The sequence below is a fragment of the Rana temporaria genome, chromosome 1 (genome assembly GCF_905171775.1).
Source record: "Rana temporaria chromosome 1, aRanTem1.1, whole genome shotgun sequence".
NCBI classification, from domain to species: Eukaryota; Metazoa; Chordata; class Amphibia; order Anura; family Ranidae; genus Rana; species Rana temporaria.
In genome coordinates, this window is record NC_053489.1 from 212,469,713 (window position 1) to 212,497,662 (window position 27,950).

Below are 27,950 nucleotides of genomic sequence, written 5' to 3' on the forward strand. Positions count from 1 at the left end.
GCGAGTAGTTAGACGCTGACTGATTGGTGACACCTAAGGGTTTTGCTTTTTATGCTGTATATATGTCTTATCCTTAGATAAAAAGGTCTAGGAGGCTTTTCCTGTTTAAACACAGGTCCTGCAGATGCCGCACAGTTACCTCGCAGTTCTTTTCCTCTCTTGCTGTTTGCTGAGAGCGGACGGCAGCGCTGGGCAATCTCCTCCTGGGGTGAATCCTCTGGTTACCCCTGGTCAGCGCAGCAAGTGGGTGAGAGGCCCTGAATAGGGCTCTAGGAGCTTTTGTCTATTTGTAAGGACAGGTGTGCATATTATAATACACACTATGTAAATATTAATTAATATTTGGAATCAGTATCTGGGTCCTTCCCCACATGCTGGTGGTGGCAGCAGGTGTTAGCACCTAGGATTCCCACAGAGTTTTTATTGTTAGTCCTGGACCCACCCTGTGCCAGGGTGGGGGTGGACTGCAGGCGGGCGGTAAAAGAGTGCCCCTTCCACCGTTATCCCCTGGGGAATGCTCTGTTATGAAGCCATGGAGCAGGTACCTAGTAAAAAAAAAAAGAAAGCAGAATAAGGCATTTATGGGTGCGCCGAGGGCTCGGTCTTTTTTGGATCATACAAATCAGACCGCTGTGTAGGTTTTTCTTTCTGTGCCCTTCTTTGATAATTTCTGAGATGCGGAATGAGAAAGGCCGCTGACGGCTTTTGTAGTCCCTCACCGCCGGGCGGGAACCCCCGCTTGTATGGATCTGACTGATAGAAGATCTGAAGTACTGACCCTTTCTATGTTTACCATGCTGGGGTCTGGCTTGCCACTACTCTGGAGTCTCAGTCGGCACTGGCGCCATTTTTTGGGAGGTTTTTCAATTACATTGAAAACTCCCATTGGCGGCTATTTTGTTTTGTTGTAGCCGCGCTATGGTGCAGCTTACATTGCGCCGGCCATTTTCCTGTGGCCGCGTTCTGAACGCTCGGCGGCCATCTTGGAGTAGTCCTGACCCCTAGTGCTGTATACAACTCACAGAGTGAGCATTTTGCACCAGACAGTGGAAGAGCACCGACTCTCTCCTGAGGTTATTAGGCTAGAAGACCAGCTGGTCCAGGGCCTCATATAGGTATGTGATGCTTCATTGTATGCTGCGCCCTTGTTATCCAGGGCTTCGGTGTCAGAATGGTTTTATGCACACGGTGGTGTAGTGCCTAACTCCATTACTTGGCAAACATGAAAAACATGGAAATCGATGGACAGCCGCACTCCAGATAAACTTGAGGAAGTTGTCTTTATTCATAAAAGTAAGACATGTACATCCAAAGATACAGTCACATAAGGGGACAGCCGACACGTTTCGCACACAATTAGTGCTAATTAATGGCTCCATTACTTGGCAGCAAGAGAGTCATTGGTTCGAATCCGGACACTGACGCCAATCTGCCTGGAGCTTTGTCGCTCCCTGTGTCTGCGTGGGTTTCCTCCAGGTACTCCGGTTTCCTCCAAAGGCATGTGTGCATACACCTACATAATATACATACACACTATGTGTGTGTATTATTTAGGGGCAACCCTCCTAGGCCATCAAAGGCCCAGGTGGGGGACTAATCCGTCCCTGGGTGCCTAAGCCGATCACGCCGGCACCCAAATCCTGCCAATGTATGTAGCCTTCCCTCCCTGTCTCTAGGTGGGAGGGGCGGCTTGCAGGTTCACAATTCAGTGAAACCTCCCTGCTCTCTGACCAGTGGGTCTGCGAGGTGGTCTCTTCGGAGTACTAGATAGGGTTTCCTCCTATCCACAGAACAAAGTTCTTTCCTCATGTCTTCCTCTCCCGTCCCGTCGGTCTGCCTTGGGCAGTGTGGGATTTGCTAAGCTGCGGGGTAATTTTACCTTTTTTGCAGGACGAGAGTTTTCGGGTTTTCTATAGGCCTCAGGATTCCGGTGCGCCACCTAGTCAGAGTCTCTCTGAGTTGGTGACGGAAAACCCCCGACTCTTCGGTCCGGGAAGTTGTTTCTTCCTTCCAGTGGTCGGTGTTTACGACGGATGCCAGCTTACGTGTTGTGAACCTGGGGGGGTTCACAAAACTGGGGGGTCCAGTCGGCCCTGAGTCACTGGACTTGCGTGGACCTACGGCCACACCTCCCTGAATGTGTCTGGTCTCAGTAGCTACCCAGGGTCGGACCTGGCTAGTGCCTGGGTGGGAGACCGCCTGGGAATACCAGGTGCTGTCTACTGTTCATTGTCCTACTATTTTAGGCGATCAGGCTGTGTTTCTCCTCGTGGTCGACCGATCTGGTTTCAGCCGGACAACGCCACGGCCGTGGCTTCGGTCTACCGACAGGTATACTGGCAGGCGGACTACTGGATTTGCCAGATGCTGGACCAGGGTGACTGGTCTTTGTGCTTGGGGTGTTTCGGCTCCCTTGCAGGAGGTGAGCCTCACAGGGCATGGTTCTCCTGCCCGCTCGTCTCCGCTGCAAGGGTCTCAAAGTTAGTGGCCAAGTCTAGTGATCTGGTACAGACGCGTCAGTCGCGCTGGTGGCCCTGTGAGGTCTGTATCTGCGACTTTGCCGTTCCTCAATGGTAGTTGCTTCCTCGGCTGCTCCACAGAGTGGAGCCTGAGGAGATTCCGATGATTCTAATCGCTCCAGATTGACCTCTGCGTCCTTGGTACGCCGATATCGGGTGCCTGGTAGCGGAGGTACCCTGGCGGTTGCCAGGGCAGGAGGTTCCTCTGTCTCGAGGTCCCATACTTCCTCCTGTTGTACAGTCACTGACTTGCTCAACATGGTTATTGGAAGCCAGACTTTAGGTGACCGGGGTCTGTCTGACTCGGTCATCTCAACAATGCTGAGGGCACCGTAGTCTTCTTCCGGAGGATCTACCGTCGCACCTCTCTTGGTGCGAAGGGATGGAGTGACGTCCACGAACGTACTCGGTGTCCAGGGTCCTGCTGTTTTTTAAAGCTTGGAGTGGATCTAAAAATTGCTTAAAGCACTGTTTGGGGGCAGATTTCAGCCTTGGCTGTGTTCTTTCAGTGGCCTTTTTGCGGCCCGTTCCCTGGTGGGTCCCCTTTTTTGTGTGCAGGGGGTTTGTCATATACTTTCCCCTCTTGGCCCATCTCTTCCCCCATGAGTTTTGACTCTGGGGCTCTCGGTTCTTCAGGAACCTTCCTTTGAAAACATCAGAGAGATCTCAGAAGGTGGCCCCTTTAGTAGCCTTTACCTCTGTTAAAGGGGTTTCTGAGTTGGCGGTCTTGTCTTGCAAGCCGCCGTGCTTGATCCTCCATAAGGATTAGGTGATGGTGCGCCCACGACCTTCCCTTCTTCCGAAGGAGGTTTCGGCCTTTCATACTTTAGGCGTGGTACGCGCTTTGCGGGTATACCGGCCTACTACGGCTCCGTTTCGGAGCTTCTGACTCTTTTGTGTCGGTGTCTGGTCCACAAAAGGGCCTGGCGGTCTCCTCGACCACCATTTCTCGGTGGATCAGGCAGGCCGTCATACAGGCCTATGCTCCTAAGGGGCTGGCCCCCTTTTCTGTTCACGGCACTTTCGACCAGGGCAATTGGTGCTTCCTGTTTTTTTTCCCGACATCATGCATCGGTCTCACAGGTGTGCGAGGCGGCGACTTGCTTGTCCGTTCACGCTTTTTCCAGAATTTACATGGTTGCTGTGAGTGCATCTTATGATGGTTTTTTTTTAGCCGATAGTTTTTGCCGGGGGCTGTTTAAAGTTGCACCTCCTCCGTTGAGGAGCTCTGCTTGTTTTGGGGTGAAGTTAAAATTGGTTTTACTGATATATTTCCCACCCCTCGTTTTTTGACACTGCTTGGGGACGTCCCACTTGTCAAGATTTAAAGGGACACTAAAGGCAAGATTTTTTTGTTTAAAAATAACAAACATGTTATACTACCTCCGCTGTGAAGTTCGTTTTGCACAGAGTGGCCCGGATCCGTGTCTTCTGGGGTCCCTCGACGGCTGTCTCTGCTCCTCCTCGCAAAAGCTTTCCACGTTCATGCGAGCTCCCTCGCATGGTGGAAAGCTTTTGCGAGCGCGCTCCCGTGATATCAGCGGCGCCCATAGCCGCCGACTGTATCACTCGGCCCGGCGCGCCGCATCATCCGCTGTGATTGACAGCAGCGCCAGCCAATGGCTGCGCTGCTATCAATCCTCCCAGCCTAGCCAATCAACGGCCAGGCTGGGAACCGAATGGAAGACGAGAACGCGCATGGAACTTTCGAGTGGAGAGGTAAGTAAAACGGGGGACGGGGGGGGGGGGGGCGGTGCTATCAGATGTTTTTTTACCTTAATGCATAGGATGCATTAAGGTAAAAAAACTTTTACCTTTACAACCCCTTTAAGGAGCTGTGTCTGTCCATGCACGATAAGAGAAAATAGGATTTTTTGTACTCACCGTAAAATCCTTTTCTCTGAAGTCCATGGACGGACACAGCTCCCACCCCTCCTTTTTAGGCTTGTACTGCTTGTTACGAACTGAGGCTGCATGCTACAGTGAGGAGGGTTATGTCTGGAGGGACTGCCCCCTGGGCGGGGCTGTTCAACTCTGTTACATCACAGTAGAAATCACAAAATTAAATAAGTACTAATAATGTGCAGAACAAATATGAGAACTGAGATTTCCTTTAGTTGAACTAACAAAAGTGTGTTCTAGAGCTGGTAACATTAAGGATATTCAGTATAATTTTAAAGAACTGTTTTTGTGGGTAAGAGGCATAGAAGAGGAGTATGGACAGTATAAAACTGGGAAGTATGTGCATGTGATGGAGAGGTGGAGGGTAACAGTGGGCACTATGTACAGGAGAGGAGTGTGGAGGGTATGACAGTGGGCAGTATGCACAGCAGAGGAGTGTGGAGGGTATGACAGAGGGTGGTATGTATTGGAGAGGATTAAAAAAACGGGTGAGTGCGCTAATAGCTATTAAATAAAAATAACTATAATCAAAAATAAATTAATAAATAAATGAACAGCAAGTGAAACACCAGCCTACCTAATATAACCTAAATATCTCAAAAGAACGTTAACATCTAGTCCCCATCGTGACAGGTGCCTAATAGATAAACTTGATAATTAGTGATCATTAAGTGAAAAATAAATGAATATAATAACAATATTCCATAAATAATCACAATAACATAAATTCAATAGATTCATGTGCTGCTATGAGTCCATAGAACTGTAGTGTACTGCAAGATCCACAACAATTGCCACGAACATCCAGTGAAATAATATCCAGTGATAAAAGCTGTTAATGGTCCACCTTCACAGACTCTAATAAGGACACCCACAAAAGTGCTCAAAAGGTGGCAGCTTACCACAAGTAATTGACCCTTTTACTGAAAAAAGTGGTCAAATGTGCTTCATAGCAAGTTGGCCTTTGCTATTAACAGATAAAATAAGCAGATGATGGAACAGCCTCTTAACCCATGGAGACTCAGGACGACATATGAAAATAAGAATATAAGGTCCAAAATAGTGTAATCCCGTTTATTAAACTTAAAAATGTTAAAAAAAAAAAAAAAAAAAAAGCCAAATGGCTGCTTACTTTAGGAGTGCCCAAGGCCCGGCACAGAGGCTGGATGGCATAGAAACAAATTGTTGGAGATAGTCCCGACTCGTGTGCGCTGGCGTGCGTTCCACCCTGCACCCCTGTGAGCCAAAGGGAACTGGAGGTGACCTCGGTACGTGACCAGGTGATGCCTCTACGTCCATTTCGTTTGACACATCTTCAGGACGGCCCTCCAGTTGTTCAGGAACTACAATTCCCATCATGCCTAGTCATGTCTGTGAATGTCAGAGTTTTACAATACCTCATGGGATGTGTAGTTCCGCAACAGCTGGAGGGCCGTAGTTTGAGGATCCCTGTACTAGTCAGTCCATGGGAAGGCCCTGGCTAGTATCAGAGCCAGATACACACAGGTTACATACACCACGATTGTTAGAGCGAGAGCAATAATTCTAGCACTAGACCGCCTCTGTAACTCTAAACATGTATCCTGTAAAACACATTTAACGCATCGCTTAGGACAGTGGTCATCAACCCTGTCCTCAGGGCCCACTAACAGGCCAGGTTTGCAAGATAACTGAAATACATCACAGGTGCTATAATTTGCTGCTCAGTGATTGTCGTATTCTAGTCTGCATCTCCCCAAGGTAATACATAAAACCTGGCCTGTTAGTGGGCTCTGAGGACAGGGTTAATGACCACTGGCTTAGTATACAAAAAAAAATCAAAACTTTATTGTTTATATATATATATATATATATATATATATATATATATATATATATATAATGTTTGAGGGTTCTGAGTAATTTTCTAGCAAAAAACAAATGATGATTTTTACATGTAGGAGAGAAGTGTCAGAATCGGCCTGGGTGCCAAAGGGTTAATTACCCTAAGTAATATACAAAAATAATTATAAGCACTGTGATCTCATCCTCTCAGTCTGCTGCTGCAGAGTGTGTCAGCTTGTATTTAAACTGTCCGCTCTGTATGTAGCTTCTGACAAGCTGTGCAAGCAGCCCCGTATCTCCGGAACCATAAATGATAGGAGCCCCATATTTTGACCAGTGGTGGGGTGGGTCTTCAGCTACATACTCCCCAAATGTGACCTCTGGTCGCCGAGCTACAATCCTCAAGGTCAATCTTTTTTTTTTTTGGGCAAATGGGCCTATCTTGAGGAAGGGGCCTGGAGCTGCAGCTCCAATAGCCCCTATGTTAATCCGGCCCTGACTATGATACTTAAAGCCCTTCCTTATATTCGTCAGGTGCTCGGCTATACGTACTCTAAGTAGTCTTTTTGTTCGCCCTACATAGTACAACCCGCAGGGACACCACATGAGGTATACCACATATGATGTATTACATTAAATAAATTCCTCTATGTCAAAGGTCTCCTGGTCTTTATTCATGATACTCATTTTACCTCTATTTTGTATTTTCACTAGGGTTGTCCCGATACCGATACTAGTATCGGTATCGGGACCGATTCCGAGTTTTTTCGGCGGTACTCAGACGCTGATACCCCGCCCCGATACATAAATAGAATACTTGCCGCCGCCCGCCCCCGCCCGCCGCCACGAAACGCCGTAATCCGCCGCCATTCGCCGCATCCCCGCTGCCGCCGACTGTGTAATACGGGCGGGAACATTACAGCTTTGAATAGCTGTAATGATTCGCACCACGCATAGACACTCCCCCTCGCTCGGGTGAACTGTCCAATCCCGAGCGAGGGGGAGTGTCTATACGCAGCGCGGCGCCAATCATAACAGAGATTCAAAGTTGTAATGTTCCCGCCCGTATTACACAGTCGGCGGCAGCGGGGATGCAGGTAAGCGTGACATGGCTGGATGGGGGGAGACGCTGGATGGGGGGAGACGCTGGATGGGGGGAGACGCTGGCTGGATGGGGGGTGACGCTGGCTGGATGGGGGGACGCTGGCTGGATGGGGGGTGACGCTGGCTTCATGGGGGGTGACGCTGGCTGCATGGGGGGGTGACGCTGGCTGCATGGGGGGGGACGCTGGCTGCATGGGGGGGTGACGCTGGCTGCATGGGGGGGTGACGCTGGCTGCATGGGGGGGTGACGCTGGCTGCATGGGGGGGTGACGCTGGCTGCATGGGGGGTGACGCTGGCTGCATGGGGGGTGACGCTGGCTGCATGGGGGGTGACGCTGGCTGCATGGAGGGTGACAATGGTTGCATGGGGGGTGACAATGGCTGGGGGAATACATTGCTGGATGGGGGGTGACAATGGCTGGATGGGGGGATACATTGCTGGATCGGGGGTGACGCTGGCTGCATGGGGGGTGACGCTGGCTGCATGGGGGGTGACGCTGGCTGCATGGGGGGTGACGCTGGCGTGACGCTGGCTGCATGGGGGGTGACGCTGGCTGCATGGGGGGTGACGCTGGCTGCATGGGGGGTGACTCTGGCTGCATGGGGGGTGACGCTGGCTGCATGGGGGGTGACAATGGCTGGGGGAATACATTGCTGGATGGGGGGTGACAATGGCTGGATGGGGGGATACATTGCTGCATGGGGGGAGACAATGGCTGGTTGGGGGGAGACGCTGGCTGGATGGGGGGTGACGCTGGCTGGATGGGGGGTGACGCTGGCTGGATGGGGGGTGACGCTGGCTGGATGGGGGGTGACGCTGGCTGGATGGGGGGTGACGCTGGCTGGATGGGAGGTGACGCTGGCTGGATGGGGGGTGACGCTGGCTGGATGGGGGGTGACGCTGGCTGGATGGGGGGTGACAATGGCTGGGGGAATACATTGCTGGATGGGGGGAGACAATGGCTGCATGGGGGGAGACAATGGCTGGATGGGGGGGATACATGGCTGCATGGGGGGAGACAATGGCTGCATGGGGGGAGACAATGGCTGCATGGGGGGTGACAATGGCTGGGGGAATACATTGCTGGATGGGGGGTGACAATGGCTGCATGGGGGGTGACAATGGCTGGGGGAATACATTGCTGGATGGGGGGTGACAATGGCTGGATGGGGGGATACATTGCAGCATGGGGGGAGACAATGCCTGGATGGGGGGTGACGCTGGCTGGATGGGGGGTGACGCTGGCTGGATGGGGGGTGACGCTGGCTGGATGGGGGGTGACGCTGGCTGGATGGGGGGTGACGCTGGCTGGATGGGGGGTGACGCTGGCTGGATGGGGGGTGACGCTGGCTGGATGGGGGGTGACGCTGGCTGGATGGGGGGTGACAATGGCTGGATGGGGGGTGACAATGGCTGGGGGAATACATTGCTGGATGGCGGGTGACAATGGCTGGATGGGGGGATACATGGCTGCATGGGGGGTGACAATGGCTGCATGGGGGGTGACAATGGCTGCATGGGGGGTGACAATGGCTGCATGGGGGGAGACAATGGCTGCATGGGGGGAGACAATGGCTGCATGGGGGGAGACAATGGCTGCATGGGGGGAGACAATGGCTGCATGGGGGGAGACAATGGCTGGATGGGGGGATACATGGCTGCATCTGTGGGGTGACATCGCTGCATTTGGGGACACATTTTAAAAAAAGTATCGGTATTCGGTATCGGCGACTACTTGAAAAAAAGTATCGGTACTTGTACTCAGTCCTAAAAAAGTGGTATCGGGACAACCCTAATTTTCACTGTTCTACAGCATATGCATTTCCTGCATGCATAGAATCCTTTCAAGTCAGTTTTTAAAAACTGTTCATCAGGAGGGTCCAGAATTTTACGTACCACTCTATCCCCAAAGCTTGAAATGGTTTATTGCTTGGCTGTGAAGGAGCATCATGTATGCATCCACCTAGGGGTTTTTTCATCTCTTGCCATTATAAACAACTGTGTCAGTTCTCCAGTTAATGCAGGTCTGTCGGTGGATTTTCACCGCTGAATCTGCGAAAATGTACCTTTGCTAAAAATAATGAGTTATGAACAGGCTAAATCGTATATAGGATACATTGTAGCCATATCTCACTTGTTTAGTAACTTGCATGTATCCTTGGGGATGATTGACATTTTTTTCTCCTACGCTTCACATTTGCAGGGAAAACGGATGAACAAATGGATCAGGCAGACATGACCAGCTTAGCAGAGCAAAGAGCAGGCCCCGAAGTGCAGACATCCCCCACCTGCAATACTCATGCAAGAGTTTTGGTTTCACCATTGTCTGACCCTAAGAAGAAGCCTGAAGCTACTGTGGAGGTTTCAGAATATCCCCTAACCCTACCTGAAGATTCTGAGGGGCAACGCAACGTCTTAGTTGAGCAATGCACCACTTCCTTCAAACTTTGTCTCAACCGTTTTCCCCAGCACTACAAGAGTCTGTACAGGCTGGCCTATCTGTATACTCACAGCCACACACACCAGGTAAGATAGACTAATGTTCAGTTCGATTTTTCTATCAAATGTTTGCCCACTCATGAAAGGGAATGATTTTGGGAGTTGAAAGCACCTTACTGATGTAGCTTAGCTTTAAAAAAAAATTTTTTTTACAGCCGTAAGCCTGTACTACACATACAGAAATTCAGCCGGTTCAGCAGGAACAGTCATGCTGGAAAGCCAGCATCCGATCAATGCTCACAGTGATGCAAGCGCTGATATGTGATTGGGGGGGAGGGGGTGTTCCCTGTCAGAATACAATAGAACAGAGAGATCCCTGCATAAATATTTCTTGTGTAAGTGCAGGGATTTGTCAGTTTTTGGTTAAATGGAAACTAGTTTAGTTTTACATTAGTGCAATGCGGAGACCCTACAAATCCACTGCGGGTTCCCGCATCGCACCCGTCTCACGCGGTAGTTCACACTGCCATATGCGAACTGCTGGGGAGTGTCAATACATTGTTAATTGCACCCCCATGTCAGCTCGCATATCGCACTGCGAACTGTCAGTTCGGACATGAATCAGATCGCATAGGTGTGAACACCCATGCGATCCGATTATGGTGCAGACCAAAAAAAGGGTCCTGTGCGAGTTTAGTCTGAATGGGATGCGATTTCAGCTATACTATATGTATTCGCAGTGCGAATCACATGCGATTTTGCACAGCGCACTAGTGTGAACCGGCCCTTAAAGTCAGACCAATGTAAACTATGGGGTTGATTTACTAACGGAGAGTGCAAGATCTGGTGCAGCTCTGCATGGTAGCCAATCAGCTTGTTCAATTAAGTTTTGATAAAAAAACAAAGTTGATTGGTTTCTATACAGAGCTGTATCCGATTTTGCACTCTGTAAGACCCCTTTCACATTGGAGCGGTTTTCAGGCGCTATTGCGCTAAAAATAGTGCCTGCGGACCGATCCTAAACAGCTGCTGCTGTTTCTCCAGTGTGAAAGCCCAATGGCTTTCACATTGGAGTGGTGTGCTAGCTAGCCGCATCTTTGGAGCGGTGTGTATACTGCTCCTGCCCATTGGAGCGGCGCTCTGCCGCCACTGCACCTCCTGCCCTAGTGTAAAAGGGGCCTAATTGTAGTAAATCAACCCCAATGTTTCTACGTGTTGCATCTTCCTGCAGCCAGCCAGTTCACATCACTTCTGTTTAATATTTTACAAAATAATACCAAAATCTGTTGGTGCTGAATAACTCCTGAGCTTAAAAACGCTTAAAACATGGGGATACACCACTCCAATGTTCAGAGCATGTGGACAACATAGATAATGCTGGTAATACCAATCTACTGAAAGACATGCAGACAGGCAGACATGTTTTTATCATAGTTAGTTCTCAGCTACACACATTTCCTCTGTGGGGAACTCCTCTGTCACTCCCCTCTGCAAAGTGAAACTAAACCTCTGCTAAACAGTCAATAAAGTCTGTTGTTCAACAGCACAGCTTGTCAAATGTATTCACTATTATGAAGCTACCTGCTTTGACAGCATTCCAGAGTTCTTTAGACTGATAAAAAGTACATATTGCATCAGTCAAATGGTAGTAGCCAAAGGTGAGCCTACATATGGACCCCTTAGATATAGGAGGTCTAAAAGTCCTTGATTATTGTGAGGACTACATCTGTCTGTAAGCAGGGCCAGCCAGACTGAAGCTCAATGAATACAAAGGGTTAAACTCGCAAGCCACTTCAGAACTTAGAGGAGCTCAAGGAAAAAAAAAGAAAAAAAACACAATTAGTACTTGGTGCCTCCCTTTTATTAAAACGTCATAATGCCATTAAAAACACTTTACAATCATCCAGATGCTGCGTTAGTATTACAATCCTCTCTCCGTAAAACCATAGTGTGGTTAGCCAAAAGATGTGATGCCACAGCTGAAAAATGCTCTGTAGAGAACACCGGCATTTTCATACGCACAGCGTGATGATGTCATCGGGTTGGCTTCATCTGACAAGTTGTGTCCATACAGGACTTCTTCAGATGGTGGGAGGCCCGACATGATGCTCACGGTTAAATAGACTGCCAGGAGGGTTGTCTTAGCATCAGATAAACAGACCACAGGTCTGCTATGATGGATGCAACAAAGCCTTATATATATATATATATATATACTAGACATTACTAGACATTACTATTATATTACTAGACACAATATCCTTAAAATCCTTAAAACTAAAAAGCCAATCAATTTCACAGAAATAAGAGAATATAAAAATAAAGAATAGTCTATCCTTCTACCCAAGGACATAAACTCCAAAACCACAGCCCACAATTCTTATAAACATGAAAGCTTGAAAAAAAGGGGAATAGCTAAACAAAATACATTTAAAATATAAAAAGGTTCCGTATTGGGAGGGCTATATTCTAAAATGCATGTTCAAAATATGTTGCAAAAAAACAACCACAGAGGAAAAACCAGGGCATGATCCAACAAACAGATCAGTGGGGGAATCAACGACAAAGATGATAACAAGTAATTGTTCAAACACTGTGACAAAAATCAATAGCAATCTGAAGGGAGCCCAATTTAATACCCCTTCTGCAACTAAAGCCTCATACACACGGGCTGAATGTTGGGAGACATCGGCTTCTATCGGACGAGCATGATGGAAAACCAACAGCCGACCGACACTTGATCAAGCAGTTGTCCCCCTGTCAGATCACAACAGCTCGGCAAGGGATATCGCTATACTAACTTTGCATACCGCTTGCTTGAACGGAAAAAAAAAACTCAGTGTGAACCAGGCTTAGATGCTGTCCCAGATCACTAGTAAAACAATTGAGGTTGTTCCTCAATGACAGTGTCTCATAACTTTCTGTACTCCCAAAATGTATTATGGTAAATACTAAAATGATGTGACACATTGTGTGTTCTACAGCCTTTTTTAAAGGACAGCTCTGTCGGCTGACTTGACAGAGCTGGTCCAGGGTAGGGCAAGATCACAACAAGGAAGTCGGGATCCGCCCATATGCCTGGATGGGCACCCGGCTCAGGCTGTTAACGAGCCACTAAGAGTCTTAGCCGGCCACTCCCACCCCCTCCACAGCCCAACGTTGCAGTGACTGAGGGGACAGTCGCCAGCTCTCTGTTTAGAGAGCTCTGAGCAATCAGAGGTCTTTGATCGCTCGGTTCTTAGTGTTAGAGCGGGGGACAGATGAAGCATCGGACCGATGCTGCATCCACCTAGCTAATTATGAATCTCCAAAAAAAGTCTATACTTCTCTTTTAATGTTGTTAACATGCCCCCTCAGTCTCGCTCCCAAAGATCTGGATGTATATCCCATGTACTGCAAACCGCAGTGACATTCCAGCATGTAAATTATGCCTTCAGTAGAGCACGACATAACATTTTTAATTTTGTACACTGTGGGCTGAACCTAGAAACTCAAGGTTCACAGTGGTGCTAGTGCAGACTTTGCAACTTCCACTGGCATAAATTCCAGAAGGAGAAACCTGCTTTTTTAGGGGGTGGTTCAATCCACTCAATCTTGATCTCATGTTACACCCGTGATTTTTAGTTTAGCTGAAGTCAGACTGCACATTTCATTCTTCATATTATTCATAACAAATGTGACAGATGTTTGAGAGAATATAATAACTATTACAGTTGGTGGGTTTGAAAAATGTTTTTGTTCCAAGATGGTTTTATCACTTCTTCAGGATAGGGTGATATTCTTATCGTTCTCATTCATCTTTTGCATAAACCATCCCCCTCCCAATCAATAAAAATATCATGTAATTTTGTAACATCTCAACTCCTTCGGTCTGTCATTCAAAACATACTCTGATTCCCATCTAGCCATACAAATATTTGCCCCCATGGCAATTCCTTATATTTGCTGATAAAATGTGTTTTAAAAAAAAATTATTCTGAAGGCTAAAAAAAAAATTAAAATATTCCAGCAAAAACCTATTTCTTTCATGTTTTCTTGAAGGAGATTTTTTTTCTCCAATGCCCATTTCACCAAGGCAATTGCATCATCATGCTCAATGTTGGTTCATAATGAATCCACATCGCAAGTTGCTAAAATACACGGCTCTTTGACCTGAAGAAAAAAAATATGGCTTTTCACATCTAGAATCTGTAGAAAAGTTTTTTCATTGATTACACTACTTGTAACATAATCTGTCAATGGGGAAAGTCATCTCAGTCACAGGATTTTCTCTCGTATTCACTGATTAATTCCCACAATGCTAGTGAAGTTACTAAAGTTGTAGAGCTTTTTTTTTAAATCTTATACTTGCCATGCATCTCAAGTTTATTTTTATTTTCTTAACTTTGTAAATGTGTGTTCCCAAATTCTGTTAAATTCCTTTAAATTACCATTATATTAAAAAAAAATATGTAGATATTAGATTACATTATTTCTGAATATCATAGAGGATTCAATGATAATTGTTAGAAATACTAAACATTCTAACACAACCTTGTCAATGCTAATAGAATGTTTTTTGTCTGATGACTGTCTGCAATTTAACCTCAGAAAAAGTTGTTGAAAGTACCCCCACACAGTTTTACTTTTCATTTAAGATCATATTAAAAAATGAAATGTTTGATTCTTATATAATGTGTACATGTCCTTTAGGGGGGGGGGGCATACAAGAGCTAGTGGTGAAAATGGTGGTAGCAGGGATGTTATAGAAGTTAATGGTGAAATAAGCAGTGAGAGTACCTAATGCGCAGGTGCTAATAGAGGAATGTAATGCTTTTGAGTTTTTATCTTGGGGAATGCAGCACAGTATTGATAGGTACAACAAAAATGGGGGTAAGAGGGTAAATAGTGGAGAAGAACAGTGTACCTGTGTTGATAGAAGAGAGCGCTGGTGCATTAGAGGAAATGAGCAAGACTTGAAAAAGTAGAGAACAGGAGCCTTTGTGATGGAGATAGAAGTCACATTTATCAAGCTTAAGTGAAAAAATATATATATATAATACATTTTCCAATAGCCTTTGATCATGTTTTTTTTTTTTTTAAATAACAGAAGAACACTTTGGCAAAGTTGGGCAAAGCAAAAAGAGAAGTAAGTTACCAAATCTATCCTTTTATTTTTATTTATTTTTTATCTAAAAAGATGTCCATTAATAAAAAAATATGTATAATTGCTTACCCTGGGAACGCAACAAAGATGGCTTTTTGCTAGAACTCTAGCACTATGGGGATAGATAAACCACCTGGGGCAGCATTATTGTGCATCTACAATGGGGAAGATAGGATGGGCTCCTACACCGACCTGTTCTCCACACTCTCAACTGGGTTGCAACCTGACTCAGATCTTTCGAACGCATGCAGATCTTTTCCAAAGCATGCAGGCCTCACCACAGCACTCATCCTAAGAGCTGACGGCGAGCACAACTAATGACACCGATTTACCATTTGTCCATGAACTTTTGCAGCAGATGGCAAAACGAAATGACCTTTTGGGTATTGTCTCAGACATGAAAACTATGCTATCCTCAGTGATTGCTGATCTGCGTGAGGACCTCTGCTCAGTAACCACTAAGTTAATGGAAATGGAGCCCTCCATAAGGAAGCCATCTCTGAGCTCCATCAGATGTCTGCATGCCACAATCTTCAACTCAATGAAGTGCAAAGACATGTTAAAGACCTGGATAATTGAGGTAGGCAGAAGAGTGAGAGTCATCAGGTTCTCTGGCCCGGCAGGTGTTGGCTGAATCCACCAAGAGATATAGTGTGTTTTTTCACAGACTATTTGCTTTAGAAAGAAGTGCTGTATATGGCACAGGAACAGAAGGAATTTACCGTCCATGGACCAGAGGTGTAGGTCTACCAGGATCTCTCTACAATCACACTCCATAATCGGCAATCCCTCTGACCCTTGTTGGATGTGCTCCGGGACATTTCCCTCCTCGTAAGTCCTTGAGTTCAGTTGTCATGGAGACCTATCCTACTTTGTCTATTCCTGTCTCACCACTCCTTACCTGTTGAAGTCACTTTGTATGTAATTGCTTTATCCGTTGCTTTCCTCATTGGTGGCAAGCCTGGAGTACATCTCCACTGGCGACTTTTCCGGTCCGTCCTTATTACAGATTTTGCTTATTTGCCCCTTCTCGGCTATAGGTTTTATCTATACTCTCTTTTACCTAACAAATGTGTTTCATTATGCTGTGAAGCTACCAGCTATGTTAGAGGCGCTTCTGAGAAAGCTATGCTCTCCCTGCTGGAATATGCCTGGTCCCCATGGAGCTATCATGTCTTTTTCATGTCTGTTTGATGATTTACCCAGGCTTGTAGCATGGACTATAAGCCTGGTTCATTCCTAGAACTCTTTTTACCTACTAACCGAAGGTTGATATGTTGGAAATGCTCTTGTGTGAACCATATTAAGCACTGCTACTTTGCTATATGGTGGCGACTGGTACTGATCTCTGTTATTCACGATGTGGGTTACTATATGGCTCTTTCTGACACTAGCGATGACGGGTGTAGAACACTTCTTATGGGGCTCAGTTATATTAATGCTCATACTGTCTTACATGAGCTTTTGGCCCTTAGCGGTCCTCTAATGCTGTTGTGGAGGGGTGGGTACTGTCTCGGCCACAGAGTATTTCCTGCTATACTTATTGTCGTACTTGCCTGCTGATTCTTTAGCTATTAATGTGTTGTCCTAACTCCTTGGCCTGCTGTGGAGAGCTGGAATGGACTATCAGACCCTTACCACCCCTTGGTTTAGTTGAGCGTTATCTTGTGTACAGCCCAGTGTGGGTTTTTAGCTATGGCATGTGGTTGTACTGTTAATTGTTTGCATATGGGTTCTGGCTATTGGCAAAGGGCTCTCCAGGCAGAGCATGTGAACATGAGATAGCTTCTTGGGGGTTTGTTTCTTTGCATGCATGTTTCTTTACATGTATGTTTTCTGTTTCCATTTTTGTCTTTTTGAGCTGGATTGAGCCCCAGCAGTCACCACTCTTTCTCCCCTGCCCCCCCCCCCTTTTCCGGGGGAAGAGAGTCAGGAGGCTATGTCGATGTCAGGCAAGCTTTCCTGGAGGACCACTTGGGGAGTCCATTTTGGTGTGGAGAGGTGGACTAGGAGATCACGGAAGACCCTGTTGCCTATAAGTGGCTAACTGTTGCTTGAGAGGTGAACTGAACTTGGGGTCTTCCTTCTATAATAGAGGGTCTCGTGTGAAGTGACAATGCATTGTATCTAGGTTTACACTTCTGATGTTTCGTATGCAATATTGTATGCTCATGCCATTGTTATACAGTATAGCTGCACGATTCTGGCTAAAATGAGAATCGCAATACATTTTTTTTACTTAAAATAAAGATCACAATTCTCGCAGAGTAACATCATCTTTCACATTATACAAAAAAAAATTCTCTAGGGTCTCTGCTAAAAATATATGTATATGTATATGTATATATATATATATATATATATATTGTAATGTTTGGGGGACCAGCTTGATCGCAGGACACAGGCTTTTTAAATCAAAACTAAGGTTTATTAAACTTAAATGGCTTAGCAGCAGCAAAAACAAAGGAAATAACAGTCTCACCGACTTGTACAGCTCAGAACTGCTATCGCAGTTAAATAGTCCTTGCAGGTAAGTCCTTCAGTAGCAGGCTTTCAGGCAACACACTGCCAAGTCCTTTCACAGCTTTTCATAGCTTCCACAGCTTTCCTTGTCCACCATTCACCATGCATAGACTCTCCTACACTCCTTCACTCTCACCTGCACTTCCTGTCTGCTTTAAACTACTTCCTTGGACAGGTGCATTAACCCTTTCCGTTCCCTTAAAGGCACCACAGTCCAAACAGAGGGGAAATATAACGTCCTTCCAGGACCCAGCCATGGCGTCCTGTACAATATATATATATATATATATATATATATATATATATATATATATATATATATATATATATATATATATATATATATATGTATGTGTATATATATATATATATAATGTTTGGAGGTTCAAAGTAATTTTCTAGCAAAAAATACTGATTTTAACTTGTAAGCAACAAGTGTCAGAAAAGGGTTTAGTCTTTAAGTGGTTAAACTGACCTCATTTACAGACTGGTTGCATCACAATCTCAATTCTTAAGGAATAATCGTGCAGCTTCCTTATACAATATATAAAATATAATGGATCTGGGAAAAGGGGAAAACTGAGTTGTAGTTTTTCCAGGATAATTAAGTCCTCATATGAGACCCTGATGTCTCGCCTGTAGAGGAGGGCTGAATAGGCCAGGAAACAGTCAGCAGTTGTTTGTGAAGTGTGTGAAGCAGGACATACTTGGGAGGACTTTAACCCCATGGAGGGACAAGTTTTACCGGTGGTAAGCTCTTATTTTGGAGACCAGAGTTTTGGACTGTTTTTGTTTAATTTGCTGAAGAAATCAGTTTTTATTTGCTTGGTTTTAAAAGGGCAAGTAAAGACTGTTTACTTTTACAAGTGGCTGGCTAGTGTTCAAAAGATCACACAAGTATACAATTCTTTTTCATTACTGTGCAACACCTTTATTAAAAATCGAATAAAACTCCCCCATGGATGCCGTTTTTTCCCAGACTCTCTCATTGTTGAATTAGGCAAGTGAGGCCTGTAGTTCTTTTTAGATGTTGTTCTGGGTTCTTTTATGACTTCCTGGATGAGTCGTCATCATGCTCTTGGAGAATTGTTGTAGGCCGGCCACTCCTGGGAAGGTTTACCACTGTTCCAAGTTTTTCCATTTGGGGATAATGGCTCTCCCCGGGAGTTCAGTGGAGTTCCAAAGCCTTAGAAATGGCTTTGAAACCCCTCCTAGGACGATACATGTACATTACTTTGTTTCTAATCTGTTCTTGATTTTTTTTAGATTGTGGCATGATTTGTGGGTTTTTTTTTATCTGTTAGCGTGCTTCACTTTGTCAGACAGCTTCTATTTTTGTAATTTCTTGATTCAACGGATCTGGCAGTAATCAGGCCTGGGTGTGGCAAGTGAAATTTAACTCCGCTTTCCAAAAAATTGTGGTTAATCACAGTTTATTCATGATTCAGCATGGGAGGGGCAATTATTTTGTCACATAGGGCCAGGCAGGTTTGAACAGCTTTTTTCCCCTTAATAAATGCAATAACTGTTTAAAAACTGCATATTGGATTTACTCAGGTTATCTTTGTGTAATATATTAACATTTGTTTGATGATCTGAATCATTTTAGTGTGAGAAATATGCAAAAAATCAGGAAGGGGCAAATACATATAGTGTATATATACAGTGGCTGGTCGGCAAGTGGTTAAAGCAGGATTAGGTTATAAAAAATATCCCCAAGCTTTGAACATCTCACCAAGCACTGTTCAATCCATTATCCAAAAATGGAAAGAGTATGTCCACCTAATCTGACAGCCCGGGCAAGAAGAGCATTAATCAGAAAAGCAGCCAAGAGGTCCATGGTAATACTGGAAGAGCTGCAGAGATCCACAGCTAAGGTGGGAGAATCTGTCTACAGGACAACTATTAGCTATGCACGCCACACATCTGGCCTTTATGGAAGAGTGGCAAGAAGAAAGCCATAAGAAGTCCCGTTTGCAGTTTGTGAGAAGCAATGTGGGGGAAACATGCAAACATGTGGAAGAAGACGCTCTAGTCGGATGAGACCAAAATTTAACAAAGTATAGACAAATGCATGGCAAGCTTTTCATATATTTTTTTTTAAAAACATTTGATAACCATTAATCATTTTCCTTCCACTTCATGTGGCACTTTGTTGGTCTAGCACATAAAATCCCAATAAAATACAATTAGGTTTTTGATTGTAACATTTCAAGGGGTATGAATACTTTTCAAGGCACTGTATGTCTGCAGTCTCTGACCATCTCCTCTAGTATTTTGGGGGGAGCCTGGGGCTCCTCTTTAAGTTGTCTGCTGTGTTTTTTCTTTTATAAATTTTTTTGACATTTTTTTAAGAAAATAGAGCTTTTCTGACTGCTTGAAATTTTTTGATGAAAACCGTGGACAGTAATCTTGATCCATCGTAATATTAAATCAGATTGAATCGTTGACATGATAATCAAATTGTGAGACCAGTAAAGACACGCAGCTCTAGTTTGCGCCACACATAGGGTTTCCCATGATGGGCAAAAAGTTCAGCTTTAGAGCCCTTTTACACGGGGGCGTGGTGAGCGTCGGCTAGTGGCCGAAAAAAAGGGTGCTTTGCCGGTGCTGCCCATTAATTTTAATGGGCAGGGGCCCTTTAGGAGCGGTGTGTACACCGCTCTTACAGTCACTTAAAGATGCTGCTTGCAGGACTTGTTTTGACGTCCTGCCAGCACTCCGCTCCAGTGTGAAACAGCCCTCTGGCTTTCACATTGGAGAGACTCTTTACAGGCGCTATTTTTAGTGCTATAGCGCCTGTAAAGCACCTTAGTGTGAAAGGGGTCTTAGTCTCACCTGGAGAATTAACCCTCTTCCAGGTATACCGCATGCTGCTTTGTGTATTCCAAAAGTGTATTTTTTTTTTTTCTTTAAGCAATGGCTTTTTTTTTTGCCCATTCTTCCATAAAGCCTCACTCTCTGGAGTGCGTGGCCTAAAGTGACCCTATGGACAGATACTCCCATCCCTGCTGTAGATCTTTGCAGCTCCTTCAGTGTTATCGTTGGTGTTTTTGTTGTATCTCCCTTTTTGTCCAGTCTATGAGTTTTGGTGGGTAGCCTTCACTTGTCAGGTTTGTAGTGGTGCCAGTGGCGGCTGGTGGTCAGAATTTTAGAGGGGGCGCAAAACAGACCTGGCCCCCTCACTCACCCCCCCCCCCCCCCCAAGGCAGGCTCTTGCACTACATAGTAGTTGGCAGATCTATAGGAGATTGCACAGACTGTATTGTGTATGGTCTGATGAAAAAGGGGATTGGACAGAGTATGGTCAGCTTTAGGACAATACCAAGAAATAACCTGCTTTCATATATGAAACAGGAGGGATAGCCAGGATATACACAACCAGCAGGTAGGAGTGTACATGGATGGACAGGTAGGTAGATGGATGGGTAGGTGGATGTTTAGGTGGGTGGACGGATGGATAGGTGGCTGGATGGATGGGATGGATAGGATGGATGGATGCAGCGAGGAAGGAGATATTTAATGATCAGGAGGTAGATCTGCCTGTCATTGTTCTGATCCAGCACAGATCAGTGTACAGTGAAGGAAGCTTGTCTGGCTGGCTGGATGGATGGGGTGGGTGGAGGATGGATGGATATATAGATGGGTGGATGGCCGATGGGGTGGGTGGATGGATGGATGCGGTAGAAGGATGGGATTGATGGAATGCGGTGAGTGGATGGATGGAATACGGTGGATGGATGGGGTGGTAGGATAGATAGGGTGGTAGGATGGATGGATGGATGTATAGGTGGATGGATGGATGCAGTGAAAGGATGAGATGGATAGAATGCGGTGGATGGATGATGGGGTGGATGGATGGATGCATGGGATGGGTGACATACGTTGGGTGGATGGATGCATTGGGTGGATTGGTGGGGTGGTAGGATGGATGGGGTGGTGGTAGGATGGATGGGGTGGGAGGATGGATGGATGATGGGGTGGATGGATGGGTGGGTGTATGTTAATGGATGCGGTGGAAGGATGGGATGGATAGAATGCGGTGGATGATGGGGTGGATGGATGGATGATGGGGTGGATGGATGGATGCGGTGGAAGGATGGATAGAATCCGGTGGGTGGATGGGATGGATGAGGTGGGTGGATGGATGGAATGGGTGGATGGATGTGGTGGTAGGATGAATGGATGGATGGGGTCAGGAGATAGATCTACCTGTCAGTGATCTGATCCAGCACAGATCAGTGTACAGTGAAGGAAGCTTGTCTTCCCCTCCTCCTAGCACAATGTAACCATGCCATCCAGTATGATCAGATCCCCCCTGCCAGGGAGATCTAATCTTTGCTCTCGGACTGGGAGTAAATGCAGCAGGATAAGAGGAGAGGACAGCCTGAACAACTAGCATAACATTATCTTATTCACTGTGTGCCAGGCTGCCCCTCCCCCTACCTGCCACACACTGAACACTAGCAACCCCATCCAGATGTACTGTCCCTGGAATGTGCTAAAAGCTTCTGGTCCGAAAAAGGCACCGCCCTACGTCCTATGGACCAGCCAATCACTAACCACCTAGGGTGGTGAAAGAAGTATATGCAGTGTGCACCTGCCCGGCCATCCATCGCACCGGAAGCTGTGGCGCGATCGGCTGCGCCACAGAGCGAGTTATTGGCTGAAAATGAAGCACCTCGTCTGCAATCTCATGATTGCATAGACGTGGCGCTTCTCATATTGCCTGCCGCCCGGCCGCAGTGCACATAAGGACCTTTTGTTAAATTTTTTGATTTCTTAAAGGGACATGTTTAAATAATTTTTTTTTGGACGGGCCGCCACTGAGTGGTGCCATATGCTATGATAGATTTAATGGTGCCATAGGATGTTTAAAGTTTGGGATATTTTTTTTATAACCCAACCCTAAACCAGGGCTCGACAAATCCCGGTCGCCAGGTCGCCATGGCGACTAGAAATAGCCTCCTGTCGACTTGGCTTGGAAGGTGGGCCCAGCTCTTCCTTGTGTGAGCTGGCGCCATCTGGTGGTGGCCGTTGGTATTACAAGTTAAGCATTACAAGTTAAACAGCAATTCTAATATCATTTTTCACTGCCATCTTCTTCCCTCTAATTAGAACCCCCAAACATTTATATATATTTTTTATCCTAACACCCTAGAGAATAAAATGGCGATCATTGCAATACTTTCTGTCGCGTCGTATTTGCGTAGCGGTCTTACAAGCGCACTTTTTTGGGAAAAAAATTACACTTTATTTAATTAAAAAATAAGACAACAGTAAAGTTATGCCGCGTACACACCATCACTTTATGTGATGGAAAAAAAATGACGTTTTTAAAAACGTCACTTTAAATGACCGTGTGTGGGGGAAAACGTCGTTTTATGTCTTGTGAAAAACGACAAAAAAAAATTGAAGCATGCTTCAATTTCATGTGTCGTTTTTCAAAACGTCGTTTTTTACTTCACAGAAATTGACCGCGTGTAGCAAAAAACGACGTTTAAATTGACGTTTTTAAACCCGCGCATGCCCAGAAGCTAGTTATGAAGCGAGCTTCAATGGAAAAAAGTGGTGAACGTAACCTCGCTTTGCTAGAGCATTGTGAAAAAACGATGGTGTGTAGGCAACTTCGTCTTTGAAAATTGAAGTTTCAAAAACGTCGTTTTTTACTTCACAGGAAATGTCGTTTTTTTTCATCACATAAAGTGATGGTGTGTATGCGGCATTATCCCCAATTTTTTTAATATTATGAAAGATAATGTTACGCCGAGTAAATTCATACCCAACATGTCACGCTTCAAAATTGCGTCTGCTCGTGGAATGCCGTCAAACTTTTACCCTTTAAAATCTTCATAGGCGACGTTTAAAAAAATCTACAGGTTGCATGTTTTGAGTTGCAGAGGAGGTCTAGGGCTAGAATTATTGCTCTCGCTCTACCAATCACGGCGATACCTCACATGTGTGGTTTGAACACCGTTTACATATGCTGGCGCTGCTCACGTATGTGTTCGCTTCTGCGCGCAAGCTTGTCGGGACGGGGTGCGTTTTCTGGCTCCTAACTTTTTTAGCTGGCTCCTAGATTCCAAGCAAATGTGTCAAACCCTGCCCTAAACGATTCTTCTCTATAACTTGGTCTCTGGCCTTTTTGAAGAGCTAATTGATCTTCATGTTGCTTGCTTAAAGGTGTTGAAGAGTAAGGCCCCTTTCAGACTGGGGCGGGAGCTGCGGTGGCGGTATAACGCCGCTAAAAATAGCGGCGCTATACCGCCGGAATTGCCGCGGGTATCAGCCGCTAGCGGTGCGGTATTAACCCCCGCTAGCGGCCGATAAAGAGTTAATATCGCCCGCAATGCGCCTCTATAGAGGCGCATTGCGGGCGGTATTGCCGCGGTTCCCATTGTTTTCAATGGGAAGGAGCGGTGAAGGAGCGGTATACATGCCGCTCCTCTCACCGCTCCAAAGATGCTGCTGACAGGAGATTTTTTTGTCTCCCGCCAGCGCATCGCCTCAATGTGAAAGCCCTTCGGCTTTCACATTGAGGTAGCTGGGCAGGAGTTTTTCAGGCGGGATAGCAGCGCTATTTTTAGCGCTTTACCGCCTGAAAAACTCCTCAATGTGAAAGGGGCCTAAGGGACCTTTAGAACAGGTGCATTGTATTTTTACTGCCTTTTTGATGCACACAGGTGGACCTTATATGCGGTCATCTAATTATGGGACTTCTGAAGTTAATTGGTTTGACCACATCTTATAGTAATCATATCAAAGTATTGAATATTTATGAATTATCATTTCAAAGTTGTAGGCATGTTGAGTACAAAGCTCCAAAAATCTTTTTTTTATTCCAGTCTGTAATGCAACAAAACAGGAATAAAAAAAAATTGGTGGGTGAATACTTGCACAAGGCACTGTAGATAATGTTGGATGTTCTCCAGCCAGGAAATGAGGCAGGCTTTAGCGTATTTGCTGCAACCTTTAATGCACTCTGTAAGAAGCTTAAAGTGTGCAGTGAAATCAGAGTAGGCAATTTCAGTCCAGGAGAGGAGTGAAAGACTAAAAGTTAAGGCTGGAGTTCAGTTTTACGTAATGTATTTAGAAACTGTGATCAATAATGTATCCTTAGTCTTGCTGATCAAAAAACTTCCAGCAAGGTCCATGAAATCAATATTAATCTATTCTTATATAGTGCAGATTTAGCATCTAAATAATGCTTATTGATTGAACCTCAGATCTTTGAATCTGGTGGTATCAGAATACTCTGTTAAATTCTAACATGGTCATATATCCATTTCCCTGACAATCTGAAAACATAATAAACCATTCTGAACTAAAATACCTAAAGTGTATGTATAGCCAAATCTTTTTTTAACAATCTCATGTTATTACGGGGATCTCCCCATGCTGTGATATTGTGTTCTGACACGGGCCTCCACCAGAACACAGCATTGGCTCAGAGCGCTGATCGGGAGTCGGTCAGCAGACCTTTATCGGTCCAGCTGCCGTGCATACGGGCTAAATGTCAGCGGGTTTCTTTTAAAACAGCTGATGCAGTGGGACCCCCTTTTTTTTTTTTGTCTACATCCTTCCACTCTCATGGAGCACCGTACAAGGCACAGGCCACCCTGCCTTCCATTCCTTGATTACCCTGCATTGCTTGCTACAATACTGAGGACTCGTGGAGTGAGTAAGGGCTCTTTCACACGGAGCGGATCCGTATTGATCCGCTGCGTTAGCCCATTTGGCTCAGCGGGAAATCCTCCGTTAATCCCCGATGAGCTGTCGGCGGACAGGGCGGTCCCCGCACACAGTGCAGAGACCGCCCTGTCTCTCCTCCGCTCTCCCCTATGGGGAATCGGATGAATACGGACCGTCTGTCCGTATTCATCCGATCCGTCAGACGGAAGAAAAATAGGGTTTTCTTCTGTCTGAAAAACCAGATCCTGACGGAGGCGGGTGATTACGGACGTTAGCGGATGCTCCATCCGCTAACGGCTGTGTTCCTATAGGGAACCATTGTAAGTCTGTAAACGGACTTATGAAAAGCGGACCGTTCGTCCGCTGGTGTGAAAGGGCCCTTAGGTTTATAGGGAGGCGGCCAGGGCCATGTCCTTCAATGTTTTGCCAGTGTTCAATCATCTGAAGGTGTGAACCTATAATCCAGGGTCTATTAATACTTTGCCTGTGTCCTGTATTGCACTCGGTATACACTCAATATTGCATTCGGTATATAGATACAGGAAGTCAAAATTCCTATATTGTGTGCACCAAATGCCTTTGCAGACCCAGATATCACCTTGTAAAAATAGCAGTTGCATCATTACTGTGTTGTTCATAACCTGAGAAGAGCTGTAGGAGGGACCAAGCAGGTCCACCTACTTCAGGCTGCTTGCAAAAAACTACTGGAAGGGTCAGATACAAGACCAGCCAGCCTAAGAGAGACAAGCTGGGATAGGTCAGCTCCTGTACACAGAGTAGGAGGAGTTTGATTATTGCAGAGATCTCAAAGACACACATAAAGGATATCCAGATTCAAGTAAGGATACACATACCTCTTGTATTTAGACAATATTTGTTTAGTGATTGTGTTTGAATTCACCTTGAGTTGGCCAGTTATGGACACATCCATATTTTTCCATTATGGATGAACTATAATGTTGAACTTGTCTTTGGCTGTTGCTTAAAAGATTCTATTTAAAGTAGATCTAAAGGCAAAGCTTTTTTTTTTGGATAGAGTAAGAAAGGTTATCCCCCCCCCCCCCTCACCCGTAAGGTTTATTTTTGCCATCCGTGCCTTATTGGGGAGATTTCCATTAATTTCCTGTCCCATTCCCACAACAGGAAGTGAAGAAAAAAAATCCTTCTAATGTGAGGGCTTCCCTAGAGTCCCCATTGGAACGTACCATCACTATTCTTGTTCTAGCGACAACCCAAAATGAGTGATTTTCTTTTATTTTCAATTTCAATAATAACGGTAAACAGGACGAATAGGATGAATTTCCGTACTGGGAACATCAATAAAAACTGACGGGTATTCTAATCCCTCTCCATTCTGTCAAAAAATAATTTATTTTAATTTTCCTTTACTGATACTTTGATAACCATGAGATAGATTGATCAATTAGACTTTTGCCGCGTACACACGGTTGGAATTTCCAACAAGAAAACCGTGTTTTTTTTCAGACGGAATTTTGGCTCAAACTTGTGTTGCATACACACGGTCACACAAAATTCCGACCGTCAAGAACACGGTGACGTACAACACCACGAGCCGAGAAACATTAAGTTCAATGATTCTGAGCACGCGTCGAATTGATTCCAAGCATGCGTGTTTTTTTGTGCGTCGGAATTGCATTAGGCATTAGGCTTTGGTCTCTTCTAATTTCTCTATTTCAATATCTTGGCACTTTTCAGACTTATTTCTGCTATGGTTTTCTTTTTCTATTCTTGGCTTTGCGCACAGAACTTGGAATGCTTGGAGCAGGGCAACCATCTCTGTGTCACAGAACATCATTGATCAAGCAGAGAGGGATGTAGGGATAATCTAGCAGAAGGGATGTCAGTCACCCATCAGGAGCTTTAATGTAACACAAGAACTGGCAGAGAATCTCTCCACTATTGTTCTGACTGTTTGGATTCTCTTGCATGGAAGGCAGTATGTTTGTAGTGATTCATCTCGTATATGGGATGGCAGACCCCTGGGAGCACAGCTATCCTCCTACAGTCTGTCAAGCCCTGACACTGGAGTTAATGCATGCACTGCCCACACATTCAATACACCACCAGCTCCAGCGAAAAGGGGAGAAGTGGACACATTACCTAATCTCCTTGTCTGATTAGATTTGGTAATGTAAAATGTTTTATCTGTTAAATTCAACACAGTTTTGTGATTAGCAGAAGGGATTACTGACAGACTGTGACTGTTACCAGCAGCCATGTTGGGGCTGATTTACAAGAACTAGAGCAAAAATTAAGCAAGTTCCCTTAGCAACCAGATTTCTAGCTTGATATGAAATGATATAGGCAAGGACTGGCTTTTGGTCCAGTTTTTGTTAATAGATCCTAACATGGGTTATTGTGTCATTCCTGGGATTATAGGCTTTTAGTTTTTCAGGGGGCAGCATTTCAAATACACTATATTGTCAAAAGTATTGGGATGCCTGCCTTTACACGCACATGAATTTTAATGGCGTCTTAGTCCGTAGGGTTCAATATTGAGTTGGCCCACCTTTTGCAGCTATAACGGCTTCAACTCTTCTGGAAAGGCTGTCCCTTGGGTTTAGGAGTGTGTCTATGGGAATATTTGACCATTCTTCCAGAAGCGCATTTGTGAGATCAGGCGCTGATGTTGGACAAGAAGGCCTGGCTCGTAGTCTCCGCTCTAATCCATCCCAAAGATATTCTATCGGGTTGAGGTCAGGACTCTGTGCAGACCAGTCAAGTTCCCCCATTCCAAACGCTCTCATCCATTTCTTTATGGACCTTGCTTTGTGCACTG

The 27,950-nt window shown here is 45.4% G+C and overlaps 1 protein-coding gene across 5 annotated transcripts in view; it reads left to right on the forward strand.

Annotated features, from left to right (window-relative positions):
* The window catches only part of CABIN1 (calcineurin binding protein 1), a 288,720-nt gene that overhangs the window by 110,056 nt on the left and 150,714 nt on the right, over nt 1-27,950 (forward strand). For 3 of the 5 annotated variants that reach the window (XM_040349192.1, XM_040349222.1, XM_040349203.1), the window contains exons 28-29: nt 9,554-9,876; nt 14,879-14,917. In XM_040349192.1, the coding sequence (XP_040205126.1) occupies nt 9,554-9,876; nt 14,879-14,917 (362 nt within the window). The remainder of the gene's footprint in view (nt 1-9,553; nt 9,877-14,878; nt 14,918-27,950) is intronic. The other 2 variants (XM_040349212.1, XM_040349230.1) reach the window with 1 other exon arrangement.